This window comes from Theobroma cacao, chromosome 7 (genome assembly GCF_053813885.1).
Source record: "Theobroma cacao isolate CCN51 chromosome 7, ASM5381388v1, whole genome shotgun sequence".
Taxonomy (NCBI): domain Eukaryota; kingdom Viridiplantae; phylum Streptophyta; class Magnoliopsida; order Malvales; family Malvaceae; genus Theobroma; species Theobroma cacao.
This window is the reverse complement of record NC_142645.1, coordinates 573,847-588,649: the sequence shown is the minus strand read 5'-3', so window position 1 is coordinate 588,649 and position 14,803 is coordinate 573,847. Positions and strand designations below refer to the sequence as shown.

Below are 14,803 nucleotides of genomic sequence, written 5' to 3'. Positions count from 1 at the left end.
TTTATGTATAAATACACTTACTGCAGCAGTGAAAATCATCAACCATTTCTTGTTTTCAATTTATCTCTTTTCTAATAATTTTCTCTTATAAAATTCTCAAAAGATCAACAGTCAAAGCATGACCAATATGAAAACAAAATAAAGAAACCAAATAAAAGATATGTAATTAATACAGGCACTACTTTTCCAAATTGAAAGATACTTTTCGCACTAAGAAATATTGCAAGCAGGGCTAACCCCATCACACATCCAAAGGATCAGCTTTCAATACTCTCAATTTGGATCTTAGTAATTCAAACCTATCCTTCTGTGCCATATGTTCCTGAATCACTCCCATGCTTAGCTTTGTGTATATTATCTCTGTAGTCTCCCAGGGATAAGTAATTCCATTGTTACCTTGGTCAAAAGAGGCAACATGTTGCTGAAAGACACTCATGCTATTAATCTTATGCCCTGATGTTCCATTGGGATGTTCCTCGGGAGTTTCCAGTGCTCTAGCCAAGCAGGGCTTTGGTAATTTTTCTTCCAGGTCATCTTGAATCTTTCTTTCATCAGTCATCAATGGAAGATCTTCAACGAGACTATCAGTCAACATCCGTTTGATAGACTTGGAATTGACATGTCTGAGTCTTCTGTGCTAAAACTTGGCATCACTGGTTACACAATGATATGCTTTGTATTCCACCTTTAACCAATCCAAGTGGAAAACATTTATTTTTTCATTTGAACCGACAGCAGCAGAGGAGTCAGGATTGTGCACACGTTCTCTTTGAATAGCAAAGTACAATTTTCTTCAACAAGCTGGCCAACACTCAACATATTTATTGCGAAAAGTGAGGAAGCAAATAGGCATAAGATATGCATTGTGATTGCACAAAGTGGTCCTGCATAGACTAATTAGCAGTCGAATTTGAACCCAGATAGACCAAGTGTAGATATGAAATACATCAAAGTATGAGGCTGGCAAAGCAAGTAGCCCTAGTTACTGTAGCTCAGTCTGAATTGTCTAGTTGTGGGTGTAGTAGAATCCTAAAGGGACAGAGGGTATCCTTTTATTTCTTCAAATCATGGAGTGAAAGACTGTACGTTACAGGAAAATGGTAACACAATAAACAACAGGAAAACTTAAGTCAAGAATGTAAAGCAAGTACATACAGACAGAGCTAATACAATTGATTTAATAGCTATAGAGTTTGGCATCTTGCCATTGTCCTTCCTAAAGAAAAGTCCTTGATACAAAGGCCAGTTGATGAGAACCAGAATGACACATAGAACTACTTGCAAAAGCATTGTCTCATAAATTCTAGCAATGCTCTCTTCCATGGCTACTTTCTTCATCAGTCCAGCCAAGCAAACTAAATTTATCAATGCAATTGTCGCCAGTGTAGTGAACATTGGAGAGGAGGCTCCGAACTCCATTATCTCTTTGACATATCGGTTATAGACTTCCTGGTCAGAAACTTTGGCAGTGATTACAAATGCTGAATCAGAATTTAGTCCTAATGTTTTCGCAATGGTGTCAATGAAGGCCAAGAGGTAGGAACTTGTCCTTTTGTAAAGCCAGATCCTTTGATCATTCCACCAACCAAGGACTGTGCCACCACTCCATAGAAACTCAGCTAGGCTATAAGCGAATTTGGAAATTGCAACATATGCAAATGGAAGAAACCATGGGCTTGAACACTGGATATGTTCATTTGTCAGAAACAGATTAAACTTAAAATTTGTCTGAAATTGAGAATGAAAGGTAGTAACATACCTCAGGGAACAAAGAAATGCCTCTTAGAAGATAAAGGGAAGGAACAATGGAGTAGTATAGCCCTGCCAAGCAATTAGAAGCCCAAAAGCAGTAACAGCAATATCCCAGCTGAAGGCCCAAGCTAATCTTGCCATTGGCATACCAAGCTGGACTGTATTTCGAAAGTAGAATCTGAAAGTCACCTTCGGACCATCTCTTGTGTTGCACCAGTGTCTGAGCAAGTGTGGTTGGTGCAACTCCTAGAAAAGCCTTCCTTTCCGGATTGAAATACACTGATTTCCATCCCCGGCATTGGATTGATAAACCTGTGATCACATCTTCAACTGGACACCCATACTTCAATCCCATCTGAAATTTAAAATGCACTATGCTGAAGTAAGTGTGTATAAAAATATACACTGGCATGTGTGATTGAGTGAGGGAGAGTAAGAGAGAGAAGTACCTCATTTCCCCACTCAGTGTTCTCTTCATAAGTACAATTAGCAAGGACCTTTAATTTTTCTTCCAATGCATGTGCCTTTTCTTCCCTTTCTCTGTCTGTTGTTATTCTGAATTCATTTTTAGTTTCCCTGCTGAACTTCCTTCCACATAGTGTATCTCTTCTGTGAAAGCAGCCAGTTCCAATATAAAGGGGGCCGCCATATCCATCCAAACCATGGAATTCCACCTATCATTTTCAACATTAACAGAAGCAAACAATGCAACATTTATTGAAGTCATAAAAGAATGCCAAGAAGAGAAAAATATTGTATGAGCACCAATCATTACATGAATGCATACCTGACTTATTACTCTCATTGAACTGCTATATAGCTCATTTTTGGTAATATTGTCGAAATTTTGTGGAAACTGTACATAAGCAATCTCATGGCCCTTTTTCTCATCCATGAAGAAGCAAAGAGCATCCCTCACAGCAACTGAATTATTTGAGTACATATCGCAATCCACATTAAGAATAATCTGTCCATTGCTAATTTCTGATGATACCCTTATCTGCATGTTGAGTTACATTATCTGTTAGGTTTGGTGTTATCAGAATATATATATATATATATACACACACACACAATATCTGTTCCTAAAATTTGCATGATACACTTCTAGAAGCACCAACACGTGTGGTGACTTATAGGACAGGTGTTTTTTGAGTTAAGCAGACTGCATGTTAGCAGTCAAGTGTCAAAAACATGCCAGTCAAGCATGTTTTGATATGATGTCTGGTGTTAGCACTTGCCAAGTGTCATGCACAAAGAGAACTTACCGTCTTTATGTTTTTGAACTATTTTTTAATGCTGAGTATCAGACTGAATCAATGAAGAAGCTTTACAGATAAAATTCGCATAGTTTTCTGCTTCTGTTCTATCTGCTATTCTATCTGTCTTTAATAGCAGTACCTACTGCCCTTGCATGTCTGTATTACTACTTTGACAACAAAAAGTTGCATGTTGAACGGCAGAGTATGTATACCAGGGCATTCATAGCTCCAGCTTTGAAGTTATGTGGATACTGGGGTCTCTTCTCCCGAGCCAGGTACACCAACGTTGGTAATGCACATCCATCCATGTCCTTGGCATTCGGGTATTTCCCATCAATCAATATCTGGCAAAATTCAGTTATTCAACAAATTTGTACTGAGTTGGTTCAAAGTGCTTTCAAGTATTACTCATCATTAACAAAAACTGATGTTTCGATTTTCACATACTTGAAGAATGGTGTTATGATCATTCCTAGAAGAGTACGAATCCCATTGAGAAAACCCTTTATGCCTCAAATGCACTTCTTCAGGCAGACGGCCTAGCTTGGTTGCAATTTCGATTCGGTCCTTCATGTCTTCATATAACTTCTATAGAGCAAAAGTACCAGCATAAGATTTAAAACAGACTTTAAAACACACTAAAACTTGTTAAGTAGAATAGCAATATGCCAAACGCAAAACTTTTTAATAAATTACTGAAGCATTCAGGTTAGATTCTTTTTAGTTAGACCAATTAACAGTAAATGATATCAGATTTATAATTAATATAAGTTAATAGAGTGGTTCTTACAGCCCAAATGTGAATAAAGTGAAACAAGAAGGTCAAGAGTGTTGATCTTTTGAGAATATTTATAAGAGAGAATTTCATAAAAGAGATAAATTGAAAACAAGGAATGATTGATAATTTCACTGCTGCAGTAAGTGTATTTATACACAAATATTGAGAGGATAAGAGCAAGAAACAGTTACTCTAAAAATAGGGGATCAAAGACAGCACAACTTATAACTGCTGTCTTTTAACGGCTCACAACATGTGGCCTTTATTTCAAAAAAAAACTGCTTAACTGCTTAAGGATAAAATTCTAAGTCATGTGTTTTGACATATGGACATCCTTATCTTTGAAGTGTTGATGTCATGCTCTGCAACCGAGACTTTAAATTCCATTACACCTCCTTGAAGTCGACGTTGCCCATTCCCAGTTTGCTTCTAAGCAACTCAAATTTTTCTCTGCATAATCCCTTAGTAAAAATATCTGCTATTTGATCATCAGTACCACAGTAATTTACAACAACTTCATTGTTCGTCACAGCTTCTCGTATTACATGAAACTTTATCCTGATGTGTTTGGTTCTACTGTGATTAATTGGATTTTTAGCCAGAGCAATAGCAGACTGATTGTCTAACCAGAGAACAGTTGGATTTATTTGTTCAAACTTCAAATCCAAAAGTACCTTTCTAAGCCACAGAGCTTGATTTGTTGCAGACGCAGCAGCCACATACTCTGCTTCAGCAGAGGATTGAGCAACAATGTCTTGTTTCTTTGAGTTCCAACTGAACATAGCACTTCCAAAAGAAAAACAGTATCCACTGGTGCTTTTTGAATCATCATAACTCCCAGCCCAATCACTATCACTATACCCTTCCAATTCTTTATTTTCAACTTGTCCATACAAAAGACCATAATTTAGAGTCCCTTTCACATACCTCAAAACTCGTTTTGCAGCAGTTAAATGTTGATCTTTTGAGAATATTTATAAGAGAGAATTTCATAAAAGAGATAAATTGAAAACAAGGAATGATTGATAATTTCACTGCTGCAGTAAGTGTATTTATACACAAATATTGAGAGGATAAGAGCAAGAAACAGTTACTCTAAAAATAGGGGATCAAAGACAGCACAACTTATAACTGCTGTCTTTTAACGGCTCACAACATGTGGCCTTTATTTCAAAAAAAAACTGCTTAACTGCTTAAGGATAAAATTCTAAGTCATGTGTTTTGACATATGGACATCCTTATCTTTGAAGTGTTGATGTCATGCTCTGCAACCGAGACTTTAAATTCCATTACACCTCCTTGAAGTCGACGTTGCCCATTCCCAGTTTGCTTCTAAGCAACTCAAATTTTTCTCTGCATAATCCCTTAGTAAAAATATCTACTATTTGATCATCAGTACCACAGTAATTTACAACAACTTCATTGTTCGTCACAGCTTCTCGTATTACATGAAACTTTATCCTGATGTGTTTGGTTCTACTGTGATTAATTGGATTTTTAGCCAGAGCAATAGCAGACTGATTGTCTAACCAGAGAACAGTTGGATTTATTTGTTCAAACTTCAAATCCAAAAGTACCTTTCTAAGCCACAGAGCTTGATTTGTTGCAGACGCAGCAGCCACATACTCTGCTTCAGCAGAGGATTGAGCAACAATGTCTTGTTTCTTTGAGTTCCAACTGAACATAGCACTTCCAAAAGAAAAACAGTATCCACTGGTGCTTTTTGAATCATCATAACTCCCAGCCCAATCACTATCACTATACCCTTCCAATTCTTTATTTTCAACTTGTCCATACAAAAGACCATAATTTAGAGTCCCTTTCACATACCTCAAAACTCGTTTTGCAGCAGTTAAATGAGTCTTTGTAGGTGATTGCATAAATCGAGAAAGCAGACTAGTGGTATACATTATATCTGGCCTTGATGCTGAGAGATATAGCAAGCAACCAATTAATTTCCTATACTGAGTAACATCAACCAAGGTACTTCCATCATCTTTACACAGTTTGGTTCCAGTAGTAAGTGGTGTAGACACAGGCTTACAACCTTCCATCTTAAATCTTTTTAACAGCTCTCCTGCATATTTTTTTTTGATGCAAGCAGATAAAGTCTGACCTTTGCTGAATTTCCAAACCAAGGAAATAACTCATTTCACCCAAGTCACTCATATCAAACTCAGATTTCATTTTATTTCTGAAGCTGTTCAAATCAGATTTATTTGGTCCAGTTATAAGTAAATCATCTACATAAACTGAGACAATAAGTTGGATTTTACCCAACGAACTCTTCACGTATAAGGTGGGTTCACTTTCACTGCGAAAGAATTTGTTACTCCTTAGATAAGCATCAATTTTTTTATACCAAGCTCTTGGTGCCTGCTTTAAACCGTAAAGAGCCTTGATCAATTTACAGACTTTGTCTTCTTTGCCTTTCTCAACAAATCCTTCAGGCTGCTCGACATAAATATCTTCACTTATAGTCCCATTTAAAAACGCAGATTTAACATCCATGTGCCAAATCCTCCATTTTTCCCTTCCTGCAAGTGCTACAAGAAGTCTAATGGTGTCATGCCTTGCCACTGGAGCAAAAGTCTCAAAAAAATCCACACCATGGACTTGAGAAAAACCTCTCACCACCAACCTGGCTTTCAATTTATTTATTGAGCCATCAGAGTTTAGCTTGGTTCTGAAAATCCACTTTACACTGATAACTCTTTGATGTTTTGGTCTATCAACCAAAATCCAAGTTTGGTTTCTTTTAATCATTGTCATTTCAGCCTCCATAGCAAGTTTCCATTGTTCATCAGATGCAGCTTCAATATAGGAACATGGATCAGTTATAGCAACGTTACATTGCTCATAAATATCTTGTAAAGATCGAATTCCTCTTACTGGCATGTCATCGATATTATCATCTAACTCATGTCCTGCTTCTTCTTCAAAAACATCCAGGTTTACCGCAACATTATCATTGTTATTTTCTGCGATTTCATTCTTCATCCAATTCCAGTGAATGTCTTCATTGAACACTACATCTCGACTTATGAAAACTTTCTTTGTTTCAACATTAAACAATCGATATCCTTTTGAAACACTGCTATAACCCAAGTTGATTGAGATTTGGGTTTTTGAGTCTAGTTTGGTTCTTTTCTGCTGGGGAACTTGGGCATATGCAATGCAGCCAAATACTTTCACATTTGAAATAGATGGTTTATATCCATGCCAAACTTCAAATGGTGTCATTGAATTTAAAGCTGTAGTGGGTATTAAATTTTGCAAAGTCACAGCAAAATTTGCAGCCTCTGCCCAAAAGTATTTTGGCATTTGTTGCTCAAATAATAGACATCTGATCATCTCCATAATAGTACGATTCTTCCTCTCGCTCACACCGTTTTGCTGAGGACTGTAGGGTACTGTAAGAAATTGCTTGATTCCTTCTTGAGTTAACAGGGCTTTAAACTCATTTGAAGTGTATTCTGAGCCATTATCTGATCTTAAGGCTTTAATTTTCTGATCAGTTTGCTTCTCCACAAGAACTTTGAACTTCATAAAGTATTGAATGGCTTCTGACTTTTGCTTAAGAAAAAATATCCAGCAAAACCTATTGAAATCATCAATAAACAAAATGAAATATTTGTTTCCATTGAGTGATAAAGTGCCAATAGGACCACAAATATCAGTATGTATGAGTTGCAACCGATTTGCAGCTCGTGTTTGACTTTGTTTAGGAAAAGGATGCCTGCTTTGCTTGCCCTGTAGACAAACTTCACATGTTTTCTCAACTTCAGTAATTATTGGCATATCATTGACAAGATTCAAAGATCCCATGTTCTTTATGAACTGATAGTTGATGTGGCCTAATCTTCTGTGCCACAACCTAGCTTCATTTGAAACACATTTATAAGCCATATGACCTGCTTCATTCAAATCTAATGGGAAACATTTGTTTCTCATTTTTACAGTTGCTATTTCTCTACCAGATGGGTCAAAAATCGTGCACAGTTCATCTTTGAACAAAAGTGAATTTTTTTCTTTCACTAACTGCCCTACACTTAAAAGGTTTTGAGTAACTTCAGGTGCAAAGCAAACATTTGCAATGGTTTTCATACCTTTCTTAGTAGTGATACCAACAGTGCCACGACCTGCAATTTTTAGCAAATTTCCATCTCCAATTTCCACAGTTGACTTGTAGGCTTTATTTAGATCAAGAAAATTCTTAATCTTACCTGTAATATGCGTGGAGCAGGCACTATCAATCAACCAAATACTGTCTTTTTTTGAGTCATTTGATTCAATAACCATAAATAGTGTTTCTTCAGCATCTTCCTTTTGTTCCACAATTGCAGCTTTTTCTTCAACCCGATTTTCTTTGTTTTTGCAAACTTTTTCAACATGTCCCTTTTGATTGCAAGCTCTACATTTTACATGAGGCCTATACCAACAATATCTCTCAATGTGATTCTTCTTTTTACAATAGGAACATGGTGGAAATTGCCATTTCTTTCCTTGTTTCTTTTCTTCATACCTCTTGTCTTTGTCTTTCTTCTCATATTCAGACTTCTTGTGACTTCCACTACTGGTTCGTTTGTCAACTCTTCTTGCAGCCAAGGCTGCTTCAACATGGTCTTCTTGCCTTAATGCTCTGCGTTGCTCTTGAGCTTGTAAAGCATTTATTAATTCTGATACTGACATAGTTGTCAGGTCCTTAGAATCCTCTAGAGAGGAAATTTTTGATTCGAATTTTTCAGGCAAACTTACCAAAAATTTATTGACAACTCTTCTTTCTGTTATATTTTCACCAAATAGTCTTAATTGATTTACAACTCTTAAAACTTTATCAGAATAATCCTTCATCGTTTCTTCATCTTTCATTTTTAGCACTTCAAATTCTCTCAACAAATTTAAAATCTGTATTTGCCTTGTACGATCACTACCATGAAACTCTTCCTTTATCTTGTCCCAAGCTTCCTTTGCAGATTCACATGCCATGATCCTTACAAAGATTGCATCCGTGACAGCAGAGTGGATGCAAGACAAAGCTTTAAACCGTTTTGCTACTTCTTCATTGTATTGCTTCATTTGAGCAATTGTTGGGTTGGCTTGTCGGGCAGGAGGATCTCCTCCTACTTCCACAACTTCCCACAAGTCGAAGGCTTTTAGATATGCCTTCATTTTTACAGCCCACATGGGATAATTGTTGCCATTGAAAACTGGAGGAGCAGCAATGCTGTAATTGGAGGAAGCCATTTATTTTTGAAGTCTGACAGAAAGAACAGATAAAGAAAAATTTTTTTTGTAAAAGATAAATGTTTTGAAACTATTTTGCCAAGGTCCCTTAAGATCACTCAAAAACGCTCTGATACCATGTTGATCTTTTGAGAATATTTATAAGAGAGAATTTCATAAAAGAGATAAATTGAAAACAAGGAATGATTGATAATTTCACTGCTGCAGTAAGTGTATTTATACACAAATATTGAGAGGATAAGAGCAAGAAACAGTTACTCTAAAAATAGGGGATCAAAGACAGCACAACTTATAACTGCTGTCTTTTAACGGCTCACAACATGTGGCCTTTATTTCAAAAAAAAACTGCTTAACTGCTTAAGGATAAAATTCTAAGTCATGTGTTTTGACATATGGACATCCTTATTTTTGAAGTGTTGATGTCATGCTCTGCAACCGAGACTTTAAATTCCATTAAAGAGAATAATATTTCTTTATGCAATAAGACAAAGATAGCTCTACCTCTACCTTTGTATTTTTTCAACCTTAGATACGTCAGGCATGAGCTTGTCTTACCAGTGAAACAATAAAGTATAGGTACCTTTATAATTGATAATTCTTTAGCTTGTTTGGAGTCTTGTGAGTTAGAAATTGAGTCAAAGAAAGCTGCTGGAGATCTCGGCTCCACGTTGAATTTTTTGCAGAATGGTATCCAATGTTTAGCAAACTGAGAGGCCTCAGATAGAGCATAGAAGGTGAGATGTGAACCGGCATCATCGGAGAGGTACACACTGAGCTTCTCCGGTGGGTAGTCATAGGCCATAACTGATAAAACGGTGTTGATAACCATCATTGGTGGCTCAATCACAGGATCCGCAGTGCACACGAATATATCCACCCCTGGTAACTCATTTTCATATCTGATCATACCTTGGTAGTTAAGCAAGCATTCAAAATGAAACAAGATTGAGGTGTATGGAAAAGGGTCAAGAGGAAAACCTTTGGGAGAGCCTGTCTTTGAAGGTGTGCCTGTAGACTTGGTTCCACCGGTGTGCTTGAGTGAGGAACCAGTAAAAACCAAACCAAAGCTCAGCTGCAAGCAAACCAATCCAAGCCCACCTCCCATCTTCTCCTTCTCTTGGTAGATGGCTCACTCTGAAAGCCCAAATCAGACATACACCAATGAATATAGACCCTGCAAAGACTCTGTAAAGAGCTGTTCCTTTTGCTCTCTTTGTCTCAAACAAAGGGCAGTATCTATCATCTCCCATCTCTCTCTCTTTCTCTCTCTCTCTCTCTCTCTCTCTCTCTCTCAAACATAGACAACTATGAACGTCCGAGCGCTATTGCAAAAATCAAATGAAAAGGTACCTTATCTTCTCCTCACAGAAAAGTCTGTTGAGAATTATTATTTCTCAACTAGGTGCACCTTCATGATTGCTGCCCCTTTGTGGCTGCATAAGAAAGAGTGCGTTGCTCAGTCAAAATAAGTTTTTAGTATTCATCCTACGTCGGCGAAAAGCTGGTGGGAACCGGCGTGAGGAGAGCGGACTCATGAAGGATCTGTCAACCTCAGCGTAGTTCCTACAAAAGTGACCCTACATCACTGTTAGCACATAGTATACTCACCTTACATCCATACTTTCACACTTTACAATAAAGTCAGCCAGGTTCTGCATTCTGCACATGTTGAGCCTCGAGTAGTATTACACATAACACTTCAAGAAACAGCAAGATGGCAAAGATATAATCAATCCAGGGTGGGTCACCTCTTTGCATTGACTGTTAGAAATGGCTCAATAAAATAAGCCCCACAAACTGAGAAAGGTCACGTCCAATCTGCGATGTTCAGACAGAATCTTGATAATGCCTCCCAACCAAAACCTTCCTCCTAGGCTACTATCCAACGCTCTCAAAAGCCATGGCTTAGATCTTTGGGTTTCTTTGACCCGAGTGTCTAACTTGCAAACATCGCTTTCTGATTGGTATACTATAACCTTTTAGGTATACTATAGGAATATTATATAGGACAAAGGTAATACTCAGATACTGGTAGAACCTGCAAACCAGAAGGTAAGTAAGATTCAATAACTTCTAGAATCTGGTATGTATAAAATGTAATCATTTATTTATTCTTTGAATTTGAATCAAGGGATCAAGTTACACAGTAAAACAAAATCAGAAAAGAAATACAATACAAAATTAATACAAGAACATAAAGCAGGTACAAGGAGTGCAAATACTATAGATTTGATTGCTAAAGAGCTTGGTATCTTGCCGTTGTCCTTCCTCAAGAAAAGGCCTTGGTATAAAGGCCAGTTGATGAGAACCAGAAGGCTGCAAAGAAGGATTTGCAAAACCATCATCTGGTAGAGATTAGATATGTCCTCAGCGATGAACAGTTTCTTCAGCAGTCCAGCCAAGCAAAGTAGGTTCACCAAACCACTTGTTGCCAGTACAGTGAACATGGGAGAGGATGCTCCAAACTCCATGATCTCTTTCAAGTATCGGTTGTGGACATCATGTTCAGAAACTTTGGCTGTGATTACAAATCCTGAATCTGCAGAATATCCAAGTGAATTCGCAATGGTGTCGGTAAAGGCAAAGAGGTATGAGCTTGTTCTTTTGTAAAGCCATATTCTTTGATCATTCCACCAACCAAGGACTGTGCCACCACTCCACAGAAACTCAGCTAGGCTGTAGGTATATGTGGAGAATATCACATATGCAAATGGAATAAACCATGGAGTTGACAACTGGATAAGTTCAATGTTCATAAATTCAGTTAATCCAAGTCAATTAAGAGAAATGGGTTTGAATGAGAAAAAAGAAAACAAAAAACATACCTGTGGAAACAAAGATATCCCTCTTAGAAGAGAAAGGGAAGGAACAATAGAGTAATAGAGCACTGGCAGGGAATTAGAAGCCCAGAAGCAGTAACAGCAATATCCCAGTTGGAGGCCTAAGCTAATCTTTCCTTTGGCATACCAGGCAGGACTGTACTTTGAAAGCAAAATCTGAAAATCACCTTCAGACCATCTCTTGTGCTGCACTAGTGTTTGACCCAGTGTGGTTGTTGCAACTCCTAAAAAGGCCTTCCTTGCCGGATTGTAATACACTGATTTCCATCCCCGGGATTGAATTGATAAACCAGTGATCACATCTTCAACTGGACACCCATATTTCAATCCCATCTGCAATGAAACATTGAATAAGCTCAAGAAAGCATGTATGCAGTGTGCTTAATGCCTGCTTGAGGTAAAGAGAAAGAAAGATACCTCCTTTCCCCAGTCAGTATTTTCTTCATAAGTACAGTTTGCAAGGTCCTTTGAATTTTCTTCCAATTCATGAATGGTTTCTTCTCTTTCTGCATTTTTTTCTATCTTAAATTCATTCTTAGATCCCTGACTGAACTTCCTCCCACACAGAGTATCTCTTCTGTGAAAGCAGCCCGTTCCAATATAGAGAGGGCCTCCATATCCATCCAGACCATGGAATTCCACCTTCCATTTCCAACCATTTAAAAAAAAAAATCACATAGAAAGAAAGAGAAAATGCTATTTTTATCAGCAGAGCTTAGTTACATCAACACATACCTCATTAATCACTCTCATTGAATTACTGTATACTTCATTCTTGGTAATATTATCAAAGTTCTGGGGAAACTGCACATAAGCAATCTCAGGGCCTTTTTTCTCATCCATGAAGAAGCAAAGAGCATCTCGCACCGAATGTGAGTTATTTGAGTACATATCACAGTCTACATTCAGAATGATCTGCCCGTTGCTGATTTTGGATGATATCCTTATCTGCAGTGTGGAATGAAATGAGCTTTTAGGATTGTTGGCAATCACAAATTTTATCTTAAGATATCTCAAATGAATAGAAAAAGAAAGTAATTACAAGTCAGCTTTTGAATTACCAATGCATTCATAGCTCCAGCTTTGAAGTTATGGAAATGTTGGGGTCTCTTCTGACGAGCCAAGTACACCAAAGTTGGTAGCCTACATCCTTCCACATCTGTGGCAATTGGATCTTTCCCATTAATCAATATCTGGTGAAATTCATTCAACATCAGTACTAAACTCTTGAAAATGCTTTACATGGTACTTGTCATTAAACAAAATGTAGCATTTCACTTACTTGAAGCATAGTGTCATGATCACGTTGTGAAACATATGAATCCCATCGAGAGAATCCCTCATGTTTCGAACGTAGTTCTTCAGAGAGACAACCTGGCTTGGCTGCAGCCTCGATTCGATTCTCCATGTCTTTGTATAATTTCTACAGAAAGTCAGAGATTGCCGAGCTCATTAAAAACATTATCTAAATTGATTCAAAACACATTCAGAACTATCTTTGTAATTGGTCTAAAAGCAGGTATCAGAAGCTTAGTTTAAGTCCTTTACAGTGAAATGGTCCCAAGGAAAGTAGGCAATGGTATAGTACCTTAACAGTTGCTAATTCTTTAACCTCTTTGGAGTCATGTGAGCCAGAAACTGACTTGAAATAAGCAGCCGGAGATCTTGGTTCCACATTGAACTTTTTGCAGAATGGTATCCAGTGTTTAGCAAACTGAGAGGCCTCCAAGAGAGCATAGAAGGTAAGATATGAACCAGCATCATCAGATAGATACACACTAAGCTTTTCCTTCGGGTAGTCATAGGCCATGACTGATAAAACAGTGTTAATAACCATCATTGGTGGCTCTATCAGAGGATCTGCTGTGCACACGAAAATATCAACTCCAGGCAACTCATTTTCATATCTGATAAAATGAAAATTAAGCAAATTTCTGTCAAAAACATAAATATGAAGACTAATGAATGACATTATATCCATGTTACTACAGAGTAAAGATATGTTCAAAAGGCAGTTTTTTCCATTGTTGATGATTAGAATCAAGTTTGCAGCAATATTTTTAAAGCAAGAAACCAAATTGTAGGTGAAGGGTTAGCTCTCCTGGACTTCGGGGCAATAAAGCAAAAATTAGAGTACAAGGTATGTAAGAAGAGTTTTTCGAGGGATGAAACCTTCGAGAGAGCCTGTCCTTGAAAGTATGTCTGTAAATCGGGTTCCAGCGGAGGGCTTGAGTGAGTAGCCAGTAAAAACCAAACCAAACCTCAGCTGCAAACAAACCAATCCAAACCCACCTCCCATCTTCTCCATTTCTTGGTATATGATTCACTCTATAAGCCCAGATAAAGCATATTCCCACAAACACAGAGGCTGCAAAAAGTCTGTAAAGGGCTATCCCCTGTGCTTTCTTTGTCTCGAACAAAGGAACGTACCCTTCATTTCCCATCTTTCAAACAACCTTAGAATTCAGAAATAATTTAAATGATGTTGGAGGCATGCATCAATCTGTTTGTCTATTTATAGCTAAATTCTTGCGTACCCTTTTGGACAAAATCAAATTCAAAAGCTAGCTGATCTATATTATCAGCGGCTGCCAGAAAAAAAGTCTATTAAGAATTATTGCATGGTCAAGCTGCATATCCATGATGCAAGCATGAAATTCACGACAGAATCGTATGCATGAAGCAAGGGTACGTAATAAGTATTCTGTAGCTATCCTCAACTTGCTAGACAATGATTTGCAAGTACTTTGTTCATGCAAGTAACTCGATTATATAGCAGCTTGTTGGGCAGGAATGCAAGCTCAGATTGATTGGAGCTGATAGCTTTCAACTCTCAAGAATATTAACACTGATATTGGGACCTTAAACTATCAATCAATCTCTTTTTTTGGGGATATTCAAGATTTTCTAAGTTGTTCATCCAT

The 14,803-nt window shown here is 37.5% G+C and overlaps 1 protein-coding gene and 1 pseudogene across 3 annotated transcripts; both read right to left on the bottom strand.

Moving 5' to 3' along the window:
• Positions 1-1,019: 1,019 nt before the first annotated feature.
• Positions 1,020-10,407, bottom strand: LOC108662673 (cellulose synthase-like protein E1). 2 transcript variants are annotated; one of them, XM_018124074.2, is made up of 8 exons: positions 10,018-10,407; positions 9,620-9,938; positions 3,462-3,599; positions 3,227-3,358; positions 2,540-2,752; positions 2,202-2,426; positions 1,760-2,107; positions 1,020-1,683 (listed from the first exon to the last, which is right to left on the bottom strand). In XM_018124074.2, exons 1-8 carry the CDS (start codon positions 10,287-10,289, stop codon positions 1,126-1,128), a joined length of 2,205 nt encoding a protein of 734 aa, XP_017979563.2. In that variant the 5' UTR covers positions 10,290-10,407; the 3' UTR covers positions 1,020-1,125. The 2 variants fall into 2 exon arrangements, with proteins under 2 accessions (XP_017979563.2, XP_017979562.2); XM_018124073.2 differs by having other exon boundaries at positions 3,462-3,602; positions 10,018-10,405.
• LOC18593261 (cellulose synthase-like protein E1) lies at positions 10,299-14,323 on the bottom strand (annotated as a pseudogene). Its single transcript, XR_016027452.1, has 8 exons — positions 14,052-14,323; positions 13,468-13,786; positions 13,162-13,302; positions 12,941-13,072; positions 12,615-12,827; positions 12,297-12,521; positions 11,865-12,212; positions 10,299-11,774 (listed from the first exon to the last, which is right to left on the bottom strand). The product of XR_016027452.1 is annotated as a cellulose synthase-like protein E1 (transcript).
• Between the last annotated feature and the right edge of the window lie 480 nt (positions 14,324-14,803).

Bases quoted from the DNA above. Each gene is read 5' to 3' on its own strand.
- LOC108662673 (XM_018124073.2), bottom strand. From the start codon at position 10,289: ATGGGAGATGATAGATACTGCCCTTTGTTTGAGACAAAGAGAGCAAAA. The intron at 9,939-10,017 runs GTTTTCCTCTTG...AGGTATGATCAG, and splicing joins AAAGACAGGCTCTCCCAAAG to ATATGAAAATGAGTTACCAG. The intron at 1,684-1,759 runs GTATGTTACTAC...GAACATATCCAG, and splicing joins GCATTTCTTTGTTCCCTGAG to TGTTCAAGCCCATGGTTTCT.